The sequence below is a fragment of the Scomber japonicus genome, chromosome 15, assembly GCF_027409825.1.
Source record: "Scomber japonicus isolate fScoJap1 chromosome 15, fScoJap1.pri, whole genome shotgun sequence".
In the NCBI taxonomy this organism is placed as follows: Eukaryota; Metazoa; Chordata; class Actinopteri; order Scombriformes; family Scombridae; genus Scomber; species Scomber japonicus.
This window is the reverse complement of record NC_070592.1, coordinates 1,813,722-1,831,055: the sequence shown is the minus strand read 5'-3', so window position 1 is coordinate 1,831,055 and position 17,334 is coordinate 1,813,722. Positions and strand designations below refer to the sequence as shown.

General features: G+C 38.4%; 1 protein-coding gene and 2 gene segments (V, D, J or C); all 3 read right to left on the bottom strand.

The window, feature by feature from the left end:
- LOC128374361 (immunoglobulin lambda-1 light chain-like) overlaps positions 1-17,334 on the bottom strand; it is a 168,882-nt gene that overhangs the window by 43,841 nt on the left and 107,707 nt on the right. The gene's annotated exons all lie outside the window — the stretch shown is intronic.
- On the bottom strand, positions 4,622-5,192 carry LOC128374393 (immunoglobulin kappa variable 2D-29-like). The segment is given in 2 exon segments: positions 4,622-4,926; positions 5,141-5,192. Coding segments are annotated over 2 exon segments (357 nt in total).
- Positions 13,582-14,154, bottom strand: LOC128374392 (immunoglobulin kappa variable 2-29-like). The segment is given in 2 exon segments: positions 13,582-13,886; positions 14,103-14,154. Coding segments are annotated over 2 exon segments (357 nt in total).

Here is a 17,334-nt window from a genome sequence, read left to right as displayed (position 1 = left end):
AGCAGAGGAGAGTCCAGATGAGGACGGAGATCAAAGTCATGTTTTTGATGAGGAGGATTTCTGTGGCTTCTGTTGTCATGAAGGACACCCGTCAGTCATCCAGTGTTCAACTCTCAGGACTATAAACTCTCCCAGAGCACTGGAGCATGGTGCTGCTGATGCAAAGTGGCTCTCTATGGAAATGCTCTGACTGACTCCAACAGGGACTTGGATTACTCTGATGATGCTGTTTAATCAATGGATCAATCAACTTATCACAGTATTGATTCATAATGTGTCACTGATCATTTTATGTAGATTTGCTTTGATGACAGCAGACACATTTTCTTTCAGTACATCTTCTGTCTGATTTAATTTAATATTTAAAGGATCAATTTTACTTTCTGACAAATTTAACAATATATATGTAAATGTTAAAAAATGTGGCACTTTTTAATTGGATATCATATAAAATAAATAGTTTTTTTAAAGCAGGAACTGTTTTAGTAAGTTTGTTTGTGTCAAAGTCAGAGAGCCGTGTCTCTCTACAGTGAGAGGTTTTTGTACGACGGCTCAATGAGTTTGTATCACTGTGGTACACGTTCGGTGGAGGAACCAGACTGGAAGTTAACTGTAAGTACATTTAACTTCTAAATCATCTCAGATTCATCATTTATTATGTTTTCAGTCAATAAATTCAGGCTTTACTTCAATATTTTGGATTGTAGTTTTATAAATGTAATATTTGTGCAGTGATCACTACAGGCTTCACTGTAATACAGATAAAAATACATCAGATGAAAAAAGTCTTTAGTTACACAGAAATGATAATTCAGACAGTTTCTACATTCTTATTATTTATATTGTTCTTTAAAAGTACAGCTGCTTATTGAAGACAATAACTTGACTCATAATTGTGTTCTTATTATCTGGAAACATTTCATGTGTTTTACTCAGTCTTCCTCTCAGATTCATGAATTTAATGATCATTATTATTCTCACTATAGACAATGAATACCATAATATCTCTTGAGGTCATTTAAACACATGCTTATTTAGAAGGATTCATTTTCCAGCACTTCAAATATGAGTCAGTAGTGCAGTCTGTCTGTGTTGATGGTTCAGTATTGATAAATGTGTAAATGAGGAGAAAAAACTCATTTCAAACTCACACATGCTCAAGAAAAAGTGTTTCATTCTTTCTGTAATACATAACATGAAATGGTTTAACACTGATGTTTAAGTGTGTTACTGAAACTAAAGTAGGAGTTTTCAGTTTGAAACTTTTTATCTTTAGTACTGAAACCTGTCTGTTGCCATGGTTCATCAGTGATGCCTGTCTGTTGCCATGGTTACTGAGCTCAGAGAGGGAAGTGAAACAGCCAAGACCAGTTTGATCCAATGTGAGAAAGAGCAACAGAACCAGCAGCCTCCTCTGCTGCAACCAACAGGGTGGAGTTTATTTTCTCTTTGTATGAACTTTCTTCATGTTGTCTCTCTGTCTCCTCCTCTAGTGGGTCGAGTCGCCCCCACCCTGACGGTGCTGCCCCCCTCCAGCCAGGAGCTGCAGCAGGGGAAGGCCACGCTCACGTGTCTGGCCAACAAGGGCTTCCCCTCAGACTGGAGTCTGGCCTGGAAGGTGGACGGCAGCAGCAGCAGCAGCAGCAGCTGGGAGCAGAGCAGGAGCCCCGGGGTGCTGCAGGAGGACGGCCACTACAGGTGGAGCAGCACCCTGAGGCTCACTGCAGACCAGTGGGGGAAGGTGGGCTCTGTGACCTGTGAGGCCACCCAGGGCTCCCAGACTCCACTCTCAGAGACACTGAGGAGAGACCAGTGTTCCCAGTCCTGACCTGACTCACTGGGACGCTACTACTGGTTTTACTCTGCTACTGCTCTCACTCTGATCTCTGCTACTCTGCTTTTTTCTCCCTCTGTCTCTTTAAATGTTGCAGTAATGATGTTTCTTGCTTTTTGATTTTAATGTTTCAACAAAATAAAGACGTGTTCATCAAATCAATGATATTTGCAGCTTTATTATTATTATAATGATCATATTAATCTCTCTTAATGATAGCAGTGTTTCCATTAAATGTACAAAAACTGATCTCTCCTCAATATAAATGGACATACCAGGCAGTCGGGTAACACATGGTGTCCTTCACATCTGTCTGCTGTTTGTCTATATACCAGTATGCTGAACATTAAACAATAAAACACATCTGTCAGACTTGAGCGTGTTTCAGTTCATATTACAGATTTCTAAAGTGACATGAGGGTGATCTGCTTCTTCTAAATATTCTAATTCTAAATCAGTTTTAACATTAAAACATTGGATGTCCACATTTGCATTACTTTTAATAAATGCCCCATGGAAAGAAATTAAGGTCAAAGGTCAACATTTACCCTGGATCAGTTCTGATCTGATTAACCTTTTTAAACAAAGAGATAAAGCCTGGAGGAGCTACAGAGAAGCTAAGGATGCTGCTGACTGGGAAAAATATAGATTACTAAGGAATTTATGTGAGACAAAAACACGTAATGCCAAATCAGACTTCTATAAAAATCAATTATCTGAAAATATGCATAAACCAAAACAGTTCTGGAAAACTATGAATAATATCCTCAACAAGTCAAACCAAAGCACCAGTACCCAGCTTCGTTTCAATAATAACATTATTCAGGACCCATTAGTTATTTCAAACATTTTTAACCAGCACTTTACAACTGTAGGTAGCTCCCATGTGTTTGACCCATCTATTACATGTGTTCCCTCTAGTAACTCTTCCAGTAATAGTTTCCTTTCATGAAATATCACCTGTTGAAGTTCAACGTGTAATTAATGAACTAAAGGTTGACTGTGGACCTGGACCAGAAGGCATTGAGATTACATTTATCAAGCTAGCAGCGAATATTCTGATGTACCCACTCTGTAATCTGTTTAACCCTCAACCCCCTCTGATCTGCCCTCAACCCCCTCTGATCTGCCCTCAACCCCCTCTGATCTGCCCTCCCTTCTGCCTGGAAATGTGCCACTGTTACTCTACTCCATAAGGGAGGAGACCCACATGATATCAATAACTACCGTCCAATTTCTATCATCAATTCTATAGCTAACATTTTCGAGAAATTAATCTTTAATCAATTATCACACTATATTACAGACCATAATATTTTATCTTCATGCCAATCTGGTTTCAGACCCAGTTTCTCAACAACTACAGCTCTGTTAAAGTTCACCAATGATGTATTTACTGCCTCTGAAAACGGCAAACTTACCGGTGCAATATTTCTTGATTTAACTAAGGCTTCTGACATTGTTGACCATTATCTACTTCTTGATAAACTGTCTTCCATTGGTGTTTATTTTGGTTCAACTCATACCTTCATAACAGACGACAGTGTGACAATTTTAATGGAAATCACTCTGACTATTCAATTGTCTCGAAGGGAGTACCTCAAGGCTCATCCTTAGGACCACTCCTCTTCTCCATTTTTATTAATGACCTTCCAAAAATTTGCTCTGTTTGTCAAATACATTTATATGCTGACGACACCATAATATTTACAACTGGTGATAATAAATCTGTTATAGAAAATACTTTACAACTCCAGTTTGCCTCAGTTCAGAAATGGTTCTCATCAAATAAACTAATCCTGAATAAAAAGAAATCATGTAGCATGTTGTTTGGCACCAGGTCAGGGCTCAGTGATGTCTCAGATCTGATCATTTCTTTCATTGATGGCTCACCACTTGATCAAGTTACCTCCTTTAAATATCTTGGCCTCTGGATTGACCCATTGCTTTCTTTTAAACTATTCTGGACTATGCTGACATTGTTGATCAGAACACTTTTGAAACACATCTTCAACCCCTCAATTCTATCTCCAATAGTCTCTGCAGATTTATCTTAATGTGCCCATATCGAACACATCACTGCTCCATGTATGAATCTTTGAACTGGTTACCACTCAACTCAAGAAGACATTACCATTGGCTTCAATTTATCTTTAAATGTGTTCATTTCAACTGTCCTCCTTATTTAAAACACTATTTAAAACCATTCACATCCCCATATCCTCTCAGACACACCCAGCAACCATTTTTCTTTGTTCCTAAAACAAATAAAGAACTCAGTAGACGGGCTTTTAAATTTAAAGCTCCATCGGACTGGAACATTTTACCCAACAATATACGAATTATCAACTCATTTTGCATTTTCAATAATTCACTATTTTATTTTCTCAAAAAAAACATGCAATTGCTTTTAATGGTAATGTCCTCTTCACCCCTATTATTAACATTGCTATTGTATGTATTTATGCATAATGTATTTGTAATGATCATTATTATTATTGTTGTTATTATTATTATTGTTATAATCATTCATAGTACATTATTATTACTGTTACTGTACTGTGGATAATAATGGTATGATATGGTGGTTATCCATTAATGAAAATTTGAAATTTACAAAATAATCTTCAAAATCATACTTACTTTAAATAAGTAAAAGTATAATTATAGTTATTGCTGTAATAAGTGATGTCTTTGATGTCAAACCTCTGTTGTTTTGGTCTGAGTGCAGCTGTTGAGTCAGATCAGTTCCTCTCCAGCTGAGGGAGGTTTTTGTACGACGTTGTATCACTGTGTGAATGGCAAGCTGCCCCTCTGCTGACAGTAGTAAACTCCTGAATCTACAGCCTGAACTCCACTGATGGTCAGAGTGTAATCGTTGCTCGATCTACTTCCACTGAAACGATTTGAAACTCCAGACTGGCGGTTTGTAACTTGATAAATCAGGAGTTTAGGAGCTTCTCCAGATTTCTGAAGGTACCAGTTGAGGTAGCTAGTACTTGAACTGGTTTTACATCTGATGTTTACAGTCTGTCCTGGAGCAGCAGACTGAGATCCAGGAGACTGAGTCAGGATGATTTGTCCTGATGAACCTGGAAAACATGAACAAGAGGAGAAGGCTTATTGAGACAAATCCAGCTTGGAGAAAGATGATCAACATGAAAACAGAAGAGTATCATTTCTTTAACATGGAGAATAGATGGAAGAAGGTCAATGCTGCTTGTTTCAGTGTTTCTCCATCACAGCAGAACATCACTGTGGTGAACCTGGTTGCGTCCTGAAGCCAAGTTTTCAGCAGAGTCTCACCCTGAACAAGGAGCCCCAGGGTGCCCAGCAGTAGAGTCAGTGACATCATCATTGTGCTGGCGGCGTGTCAGTGGCTCTGAAAGGTCTGGACAGCCACTGATCAACACTGGCCTCTTAACGGCTGGGAGCAGAGAGGCAGGACAGATATGCAAACACACAGAGTCAGTCAACTGTAGCTGTCCTCAACATATCATGCTGTTTCCTCCTCACTGCTGGGACAACTCAACATTTACATCATCCTCATGTAGATTAACATAAAGCCTGAATGTGAAGTTCTCATTACACTCACTCTCGTGTTTGGTCTTCCATGTTTATCAGTTATCAGAACTAAACTGGGATTGTTCCTCAGCTCTAAAAGGAGTGTGTTGTGTGTTTAGTCATTTTTCTATACTATCTGACAGCTAATATCTCAGGTCAATGAAGTTTGTTTAAATCAGTACAGCAAGACACTATTAAAAAAATTGGAAAGCGAATGTGTACATCCAGTTTGTTTTTGATACTTATGCGTGTGTTGTGTACATAATTTCTTACATATCGAAGGCAGAAAGGGAGATGGGATTGTTGCTTGCTAATGCCCAAAGAGAAGCATCAAAGGACGGGAGTGTTAGTGCTAAAGAGGCATTGAGAAGTCTAGACAGAGTTTATCTACATAACAGAGATATTATTAACCACACAAAACATAATACAAGCATTATGAAAAGTAGTAAGTTCAGTAATTTTCAGAAGGCCATAACGATGAAACAAAGGGTCAGAAGGAGCCTCAAATTTAGCCCAAGACATAGCTCGAATAATTTTCTTCTGCAGAATTATCAATTTCCCTAGGTGACTGGGAAATGTATTACACCAATTAATATTACAATAATTAATATGAGGCTCATATAGTGACCAGTATAACGTTACAAGTGCTTCACCAGGTAAAAAATGACTCAGTTTAAAAAATAATCCGACATATTTTGACAGTTTTTTAGTAAATACATCAATATGACCCCTGAAATTTATGATCTTGTCCACATGAACTCCCAGGAAACTGATGGACTTCACTCTTTCAATAGGATTGTCCTTTATTTTAATATCAATAAGTTCAAGGTTGCTTCGATTTCTGTTTGAACGAAAAATTATAAAATTGTGTCTTGTTTATATTTAATGATAATTTATTGCATTTTAACCATGTATCCACCTTGATCATTCATCATTGAGATTCTTTTGCAGATCATGTATGTTCTTGTGTGATAAGAATAAATTAGTATCATCTGCCAACAAAACTTTATGTAGAATGTGAGAACAATGTTTAAAATCATTTAAGTATAAAATAAAGAGGAGCGGTCCCAGGATAGATCCCTGGGTGACACAATATTCTACTGTTCTACATTCAGATTTATGATTTAATATAGCGACATATTGTTTCCTCCCATACATGGAGCTACCAAACCAACTTAGAGCAGTACCTCTGACACCATCATATTGAACTTTATTTAAAAGAATTTCAAAATCAATTGTGTCAAAAGCCTTTGACAAATCAAGGAAGACTCCAATGCCTAACTCGCCTTTATCTATACAATCATAAATTTTTTCCAAGATATTCAAAATCGCCACACAGGTGAAACTCTCTTTCCTAGAGCCATACTGTTGTGGAGATAGAATTTAATTTTTTTTTCTAAAAAGTCACTCAGTCTACTAAAAACAGGAGAAAACAGTTAAAATAGATATAGGTCTATAATTATGTAAGTCATTTTTATCCCCCGACTTAAACATTGATACGATTCTTGCAATTTTTTGACACATCAGGCACAACTCCACAAAGTAGGGAGAGATTGATAGAGTCGACCAGTGGCTCCACAATTTCACTTATAATAGCTTTAAGAATTTTACTGCAAATGTTATCTACACCAGCTGTGTGTGAGCTCTTCATTTTCAAAACAATACACAGAGCAGACCCAGAACAAATGATCCAACAAAGACTGAACTTCAAAGCAAGACTTAAATACTGAGTGAAATAATGGGGGAATGGGGAACAGGTGACTAGACACAGGTGCATGCTGGGAGTGATTGGCTGGGAAAGACACTGGGAGCAGAGCAGGGCTGACCAACATGATGCAGGGCAGATGTGCAGGGAAAGTGTGGAGGGAAAAGCTGAATAGAGTCAGACACACATACAACACAAAGACAGACTGGAAGGCAGAGAATAAAACAGCATGACGAAAGAGAACAGACCAACTAATAAAAGGCAACCAAAGTCATAATTCAGTCTTTCAACAAAAGAAAATAAGCCTTCTCCCTCACAGGTCCAGTCTTCACAAATACAGTCTGAAGGCATCTGGTGGACAATAGTTACTAAGGAACATAAAGACAGACTCTTAAGAGCAGGAGGGTCAAACAGGGAGTCCAAATCAGCCCACTGGATAACTGCTGAGGAATAATTTTTCAATAAAACACAACTGTACTCGTTTATTTTCACAGTCAAGGTTTGTGATCTGCCTGTGAACGTCCAACATCAGATAACTGACTTGTGATTCATATAAAACAAAGACTTGAATGACTTTCTGAAAGTGGCAGCTGCTCAGGATTTGACTCCTAATATTGATGCACTTGTGAAGGCTGAGAGGAGCAAGTTAAACTGTGAGGAGCCTCCTTCATGTAAAATGCTGCTTCACAGGTTTTTCATCCTGAACAGAAAACTATTCTCTGAAAGAAACAATGAATACATACTGTGGTCATATTTAAACCTTTCATACATTAAACATTGTGCAAAATGATCTGTAAGAGACTGAGACACAATCATGGCTGGATTTTCCATATGAGCAATCTGGTTGTGTTTCTTTTCTTGTTTGTATGTTTTGTGGTTTTTTGTCGGTCTCCACAGAAATACGACTCATGACTCACTCAGGTCAGACATTTTAAATTAATTCAATGCAACTAAATAGTTTCTTTCAGTTTCTTTCAAATCATCAGAACAAAGTTGTGACTGTGTTTGTTCCACCGTGAGACCAAAATATTGTGATTATTATCTGTTATACAATTTATTTATTTATTCTGATAATAGATTCATATTTGTTATCACATAGTATATTGTGTTCTAAGTGTGTATGTGTGTGTGTGTGTGTGTGCTCAGTGAACTGTATCAGTCTCTGCAGTAGCTTCCAGCTGCAGCAGTCAATTCAGTTTCTGTTCAGTCTGACTGAGGGAGGTTTTTGTACGACGCTTTTTCACTGTGTGAACACACCCTGACTGTTGATATTATGATGACTCTGACAGTAATAAACTGCTGCATCTTCAGCCTGAACTCCACTGATGGTCAGAGTGAAGCCAACTCCATTCCCTGCTCCACTTCCAGTGAATTTGGAGGAGATTCCTGACAATCTGGTTGACGTTACATAGATCAGAAGTTTAGGAGCTTCTCCAGTTTTCTGTTGGTACCAGGCCAGAAAGTATTGTGAACCAGTGTAGTGAGTAACTTGTCTATTAACTTTACAATCAATAGAGGCAGTTTGACCGAGCTGCACTGATTTGGCTGCTGGCTGAGTCACAACAACATTTTGTCCAACACACCCTGAGGAGAGAGAAGAAACACTGGACGTGAGATGGTGAGATGAAACTCAGATACACACCAAATGATTTTCACAGAACAGAAAAATGATTTTCCTCACCCTGAGTGAAGCAGAGGAGAGTCCAGATGAGGACGGAGATCAAAGTCATGTTTTTGATGAGGAGGATTTCTGTGGCTTCTGTTGTCATGAAGGACAGCCGTCAGTCATCCAGTGTTCAACTCTCAGGACTATAAACTCTCCCAGAGCACTGGAGCATGGTGCTGCTGATGCAAAGTGGCTCTCTATGGAAATGCTCTGACTGACTCCAACAGGGACTTGGATTACTCTGATGATGCTGTTTAATCAATGGATCAATCAACTTATCACAGTATTGATTCATAATGTGTCACTGATCATTTTAAGGTGGTTTGGGATTCATGTGTATTGACAGCAGAATGTAATTTGTTCTATTTAAATGTATTACCACAAACACTTGATATGAATTCAATAAAAATGAACATATTTTAAATAAAATGACATATATATGAAATGCGTATCACTGTGTTGTTGTCAGTTGTCAAATGATGTTAAAAATGTTCCAAACAAGAGTCTAATTTTAGTGAGTTTGTTTGTGTCAAAGTCAGAGAGCCGTGTCTCTCTACAGTGAGAGGTTTTTGTACGACGGCTCAATGAGTTTGTATCACTGTGGCTCACGTTCGGTGGAGGAACCAGACTGGATGTTGGAAGTAAGTCTAATATTTAAAATATTTATCATTTCAACAGATTATTTTATTGTTTTCCTTTATATTAGACAGTTTGTTTGCGTCCACTTTCATGTCAAACTGTTTTTTATACATAATTTGCACTTAGAGACAAAGAACACTTTTACATTTAAAACTCAGAAACTTGCTGTAAAGACAATAAAACATTAATTTAGACGATAAATCATTAATTTAACAACTTTAACAGTAAAGTTACATTTGTAGAGCTTGTAGTTTTAGTTCAGTGTTCAAAGTCAGAGAGCCGTGTCTCTCTACAGTGAGAGGTTTTTGTACGACGGCTCAATGAGTTTGTATCACTGTGGTACACGTTCGGTGGAGGAACCAGACTGGATGTTGGAAGTAAGTTTCTGCTCAAATGATAAATACAATATTGTAAAATAGTGTTTTGAATGAAGCTTTTGAATGCTTACAGTAGATAACAACATAATTTTTATTAAGAGCACTTTTAGTATTGATGTTGTATTTCTCCTTCTTTACCATGGAGGATAACTCAGAGCAGCTTCACTAAACTTTTCTTTACACATTCCTGTCATACTGACATTTAATAACTTGACATGTAGAAAAGATGAAGATTTAGATGTATTTTAAAGTGATTTTCTAACAATCATTTTACATTTTAAGATTCAGTTTTTTACCATTGATTGGAATATAATTTGTTGAAATGAAATGAAGCAGAGTGATGATAACAATGGGTGTTTGAAAATGTGCCAAATTTAGGATCTCTGTATTGTTTCAAATGTAGTTTGAAGTCATTTGAACAGTTTGCTAAGTGATGTTTGAAATCAGCTGGTGGTCAGTTCATCTTCTGTGTTTGGTTATGTTTCCAGTGAGTGTTGTAATGTAATGCTTTGTTAACATTTGTGATGATTTTGATGAGAAAGTTATGAAATCTTGTAGTTTTATTTGCAGTGTAGTTTGATATATTTCAGGTCAAACTGTACGATGATTCTTTCTGTGCTGATCTGCATGAGAGGTTTCTTAAAGGGAAGTGAAACAATGTGTGAGTGAGTGACTGGTGGAGCAGAAAAACCATCTGACACAAACTCCTTAAAGGGGAAAATCCACTCTCACACAGTAAAGGTGTCCAAGTGTCTGGTGTTTGACAGCTGTGTGGTCCCTGTCCTCTAATGTGATTGGTGTCTCCTAGGTGATGTCCGTCCCACCCTGACGGTGCTGCCCCCCTCCAGCCAGGAGCTGCAGCAGGGGAAGGCCACGCTCACGTGTCTGGCCAACAAGGGCTTCCCCTCAGACTGGAGTCTGGCCTGGAAGGTGGACGGCAGCAGCAGCAGCAGCTGGGAGCAGAGCAGGAGCCCCGGGGTGCTGCAGGAGGACGGCCGCTACAGCTGGAGCAGCACCCTGAGGCTCACTGCAGACCAGTGGGGGAAGGTGGGCTCTGTGACCTGTGAGGCCACCCAGGGCTCCCAGACTCCACTCTCAGAGACACTGAGGAGAGACCAGTGTTCCCAGTCCTGACCTGACTCACTGGGACTCTGCTACTGGTTTTACTCTGCTACTGCTCTCACTCTGATCTCTGCTACTCTGCTTTTTTCTCCCTCTGTCTCTTTAAATGTTGCAGTAATGATGTTTCTTGCTTTTTGATTTTAATGTTTCAAGAAAATAAAGACGTGTTCATCAAATCAATGATATTTGCAGCTTTATTATTATTATAATGATCATATTAATGTCTCTTAATGATAGCAGTGTTTCCATTAAATGTATAAAAACTGATCTCTCCTCAATATAAATGGACATACCAGGCAGTCGGGTAACACATGGTGTCCTTCACATCTGTCTGCTTCTTGTCTATATACCAGTATGCTGAAAATGATTATGTACACAACACACGCATAAGTATCAATAAAACATTGGATGTCCACATTTGCATTACTTTTAATAAATGCCCCATGGAGAGAAATTAAGGTCAAAGGTCAACATTTACCCTGGATCAGTTCTGATCTGATTAACCTTTTTAAACAAAGGGATAAAGCCTGGAGGAGCTACAGAGAAGCTAAGGATGCTGCTGACTGGGAAAAATATAGATTATTAAGGAATTTATGTAAGACAAAAACACGTAATGCCAAATCCGACTTCTATAAAAATCAATTATCTGAAAATATGCATAAACCAAAACAGTTCTGGAAAAATATGCATAATATCCTCAACAAGTCAAACCAAAGCACCAGTACCCAGCTTTGTTTCAATAATAACATTATTCAGGACCCATTAGCTATTTCAAACATTTTTAACCAGCACTTTACAACTGTAGGTAGCTCCCATGTGTTTGACCCATCTATTACATGTGTTCCCTCTAGTAACTCTTCCAGTAATAGTTCTTTTTCCTTTCATGAAATATCACCTGTTGAAGTTCAACGTGTAATTAATGAACTAAAGGTTGACTGTGGACGTGGACCAGAAGGCATCGAGATTACATTTATCAAGCTAGCAGCAAATATTCTGATGTACCCCCTCTGATCTGCCCTCAACCTCCTCTGATCTGTCCTCCCTTCTGCATGGAAATGTGCCACTGTTACTCCACTCCATAAGGGAGGAGACCCACATGATGTCAATAACTACCGTCCAATTTCTATCATCAATTCTATAGCTAACATTTTCGAGACATTAATCTTTAATCAAGTATCTCACTACATTACGGACCAGATTACGATGTTTTATCTCCATGCCAATCTGGTTTCAGACCCAGTTTCTCAACAACTACAGCTCTGTTAAAGTTCACCAATGATGTATTTACTGCCTCTGAAAACGGCAAACTTACCGGTGCAATATTTCTTGATTTAACTAAGGCTTTTCACATTGTTGACCATTATCTACTTCTTGATAAACTGTCTTCCATTGGTGTTTATTTTGGTTCAACTCATACCTTCATAACAGATGACAGTGTGTAAATTTGAATGGAAATCACTCTGACTATTCAATTGTCTCGAAGGGAGTACCTCAAGGCTCATCCTTAGGACCACTCCTCTTCTCCATTTTTATTAATGACCTTCCAAAAATTTGCTCTGTTTGTTGAGTACATTTATACGCTGATGACACCATAATATTTACAACTAGTGATAATAAATCTGTTATAGAAAATACTTTACAACACCAGTTTGCCTCAGTTCATAAATGTTTCTCATCAAATAAACTAATCCAGAATAAAAATAAATCATGTAGCATGTTGTTTGGAACCAGGTCAGGGCTTAGTGATGACTCAGATCTGATCATTTCTTTCATTGATGGCTCACCACTTGATCAAGTTACCTCCTTTAAATATCTTGGCCTCTGGATTGACCCATTGCTTTCTTTTAAACTATTCTGGACTATGCTGACATTGTTTATCAGAACTCTTTTGAAACACTTCTTCAACCCCTCAATTCTATCTCCAATAGTCTCTGCAGATTTATCGAACGCCCATATCGAACACATCACTGCTCCATGTATGAATCTTTGAACTGGTTACCACTCAACTCAAGAAGACATTACCATTGGCTTCTATATATCTTTAAATGTATTCATTTCAACTGTCCCCCTTATTTAAAACAATATTTAATCCCATTCACATCCCCATATCCTCTCAGACACACCCAGCAACCATTTTTCTTTGTTCCTAAAACAAATAAAGAACTCAGTAGATGGGCTTTTAAATTTAAAGCTCCATCGGACTGGAACATTTTACCCAATAATATGAATTATCAACTCATTTTGCATTTTCAAGAATTCACTATTTTATTTTCTCAAAAAATGCAATTGCTTTTAATGGTAATGTCCTCTCCACCCCTATTACTAACATTGCTATTGTATGTTTTTATGCATAATATATGTGTAATGATGATCATTATTATTATTATTATTATTATTATTATTATTATTATTATTCATAGTACATTATTATTACTGTTACTGTACTGTGGATAATAATGGTATGATATGGTGGTTATCCATTAATAAAAATTAGAAATTAACAAAATAATCTTCAAAATTATACTTACTTTAAATAACTAAAAGTATAATTATAGAGTTATTGCTGTAATAAGTGATGTCTTTAATGTCAAACCTCTGTTGTTTTGGTCTGAGTGCAGCTGTTGAGTCAGATCAGTTCCTCTCCAGCTGAGGGAGGTTTTTGTACGACGTTGTATCACTGTGTGAACGGGAAGCTGTTACCCTGCTGACAGTAGTAAACTCCTGAATCTTCAGCCTGAACTCTACTGATGGTCAGAGTGAAGTCATAGTTGTATCCACTTCCACTAAAACGATCTGAAACTCCAGACTGACGGGTTGTAACTTGATAAATCAGGAGTTTAGGAGCTTCTCCAGATTTATGAAGGTACCAGTGGAGGTAGCTAGTACTTGAACTGGATTTACATGTGATGGTGACGGTCTGTCCTGGAGCAGCAGACTGAGGTCCAGGAGACTGAGTCAAGATGATTTGTCCTGATGAACCTGGAAAACATGAAAAAGAGGAGAAGGCTTATTGAGACAAATCCAGCTTGGAGAAAGATGATCAACATGAAAACAGAAGAGTATCATTTCTTTAACATGGAGAATAGATGGAAGAAGGTAAATGCTGCTTGTTTCAGTGTTTCTCCATCACAGCAGAACATCACTGTGGTGAATCTGGTTGCATCCTGAAGCCAAGTTTTCAGCAGAGAGTCTCACCCTGAACAAGGAGCCCCAGGGTGCCCAGCAGTAGAGTCAGTGACATCATCATTGTGCTGGCGGCGTGTCAGTGGCGCTGAAGGTCTGGACAGCCACTGATCAACACTGGCCTCTTAACGGCTGGGAGCAGAGAGGCAGGACAAATATGCAAACACACAGAGTCAGTCAACTGTAGCTGTCCTCAACATATCATGCTGTTTCCTCCCAAAAGCTTTGACTGTTTAAATCATTGGAGACATAATGGAGTATGAATGTAATATGATCTTAAAAATGTCCCAAAATGAGCATGTCAGCAACACTTTTAGGAAATCTATATTGAATCAAGGTTTTTAAATTGAATTCCTGTTGAGAGAGAGAGAGAGTGGGATAAAGGAGTTCATACCAGTAAATACATTTAATCAGGATGTTTATTTAGACTGTAGGACAATCTGTTTCTCCAGATTTCCTTTCATTTATTTCATCAAGGGGATATATTTTAATTGGAACACTTAGAGATGTATAATCAGCCACACAGTAAACTATCACTGTGTGGCCTGCTGAAGCTGTCTAAATGCTCCAGGACTGCTTTGGAACCACAGACTGGCAGATGCTTAAAGATGCAGCTACAGAGGGCCATGCAGTAAACTTGGAGGAATATACAGAATCAGTCCTGGCCTACATTGTGAAGTGTGTGGAGGAAGTCACTACTACCAAAACCATCACCATGTCTCCTAAGCAGAAGCCATGGCTTAATGCTAAAGTGCACTATCTCCTGAAAGTAAGGGATGCTGCATTTACAGCAGGGGATGCAGAGGTACTCAGAGCCGCTTGACGGAGCATTACAGTGGGAGTCAAGAGAACAAAGTCAACATATGCTCCAAAAATACAGGGTCATTTCTCATCTAATGACCCACGCAGCATGTGGAGGGGCATTAAAAGCATCACGGACTACAATAGGAAGAGTCCAGAATGTCCTCCTGACCTATCACTACCTGATGCTCTCAACATCTTTTATGGCCGTTTTGAGGCATCAAACTCCAGCACCATCCCCAGGTTCAAAATCTCACCTGATGACTCCCCTCACAGTATAACATCAGCTGAGGTAAGGAAGATGCTGAATAACATTAACACCCGCAAAGCTGAAGTGTTATGAGAGGCTGGTTATGGCAAGCATTAAAAAGTCCATCAATATTACAACTGACTCCCACCAGTAGGCCAAACCGCTCTGCAGCTGATGCCATCGCTGCCGTAACTAACCTGGAGAAGAAGAACTCCTATGTGAGGCTGCTGTTCTTAGATTTCACCTCTGCCTTCAACACCAGGTTTAATGTTGAAGGTCTTTGGCCACAGAAAACTTTGAACTGTGATATGTAATAAAATAAATTAAATAGATGTCAGAGTGTTTCAGCTGATGATAAATAAAAGGTTTGTCTTTGAGCAGATGATAAGGTTTATATTCTGAAGCTTCCTCATTGACTAAAACTTTAACAGGTCAACATCCATGGTGACGTCTGATTCATGACTCTTTTTGCTTCAATATGTAGATGTTAATGTCCATAGATGACTGTGTGTGTGTGTGTGTGTGTGTGTGTGTGTGTGTGTGTGTGTGTGTGTGTGTGTGTGTGTGTGTGTGTGTTCAGTGAACTGTATCAGTCTCTGCAGTAGCTTCCAGCTGCAGCAGTCAGTTCAGTTTCTGTTCAGTCTGACTGAGGGAGGTTTTTGTACGACACTTTTTCACTGTGTGAACACACTCTGACTGTTGATCTTATGATGACTCTGACAGTAATAAACTGCTGCATCTTCAGCCTGAACTTCACTGATGGTCAGAGTGAAGTCAGAGCCTGATCCAGTGCCTGAAAAACGATCTGGAATCCCTGTGTCTCGAGTGTGAGCCCAGTAAATGAGACGTTTAGGAGTTTCTCCATCTCTCTGTTGGTACCAGGCTAAACCGGGGAAGCTGATAAAAAAATCAAAACTCTCAACGTGAACTCTCTGACTGGTCTTACAGCTGATGGTTGCAGATCCGTTCAGATCAACTCTCACTGCTGCAGGCTGAGTCACTGTGATCTGGCCTCTGGACTCTGAGGATACAGAGACAAAAACATAAAGCAGCATCATGGTTTTGTGGGCTTCATTTCAGAGGGACGGATGTTCATAGAGGAGAGGAGTTTGATTCTCTGGACTTTACCTGTGAAGCAGCAGCAGAGGAGAGTCCAGATGAGGACGGAGATCAAAGTCATGTTTTTGATGAGGAGGATTTCTGTGGCTTCTGTTGTCATGAAGGACAGCCGTCAGTCATCCAGTGTTCAACTCTCAGGACTATAAACTCTCCCAGAGCACTGGAACGTGGTGCTGCTGATGCAAAGTGGCTCTCTATGGAAATGCTCTGACTGACTCCAACAGGGACTTGGATTACTCTGATGATGCTGTTTAATCAATGGATCAATCAACTTATCACAGTATTGATTCATAATGTGTCACTGATCATTTTATGTAGATTTACTTTGATGACAGCAGACACATTTTCTTTCAGTACATCTTCTGTCTGATTTAATTTAATATTTAAAGAATCAATTTTACTTTCTGACAAATTTAACAATATATATGTAAACATGTGATTAACTGTTAAAGGTTGTGTCACTTTTAAATTGGATATCATATAAAATAAATAGTTTTTTTTAAAGCAGGAACTGTTTTAGTAGAGTTTGTTTGTGTCAAAGTCAGAGAGCCGTGTCTCTCTACAGTGAGAGGTTTTTGTACGACGGCTCAATGAGTTTGTATCACTGTGGTACACGTTCGGTGGAGGAACCAGACTGGAAGTTAACTGTAAGTACATTTAACTTCTAAATCATCTCAGATTCATCATTTATTATGTTTTCAGTCAATAAATTCAGGCTTTACTTCAATATGTTGGATTGTAGTTTTATAAATGTAATATTTGTGCAGTGATCACTACAGGCTTCACTGTAATACAGATAAAAATACATCAGATGAAAAAAGTCTTTAGTTACACAGAAATGATAATTCAGACAGTTTCTACATTCTTATTATTTATATTGTTCTTTAAAAGTACAGCTGCTTATTGAAGACAATAACTTGACTCATAATTGTGTCCTTATTATCTGGAAACATTTCATGTGTTTTACTCAGTCTTCCTCTCAGATTCATGAATTTAATGATCATTATTATTCTCACTATAGACAATGAATACCATAATATCTCTTGAGCTCATTTAACCACATGCTTATTTAGA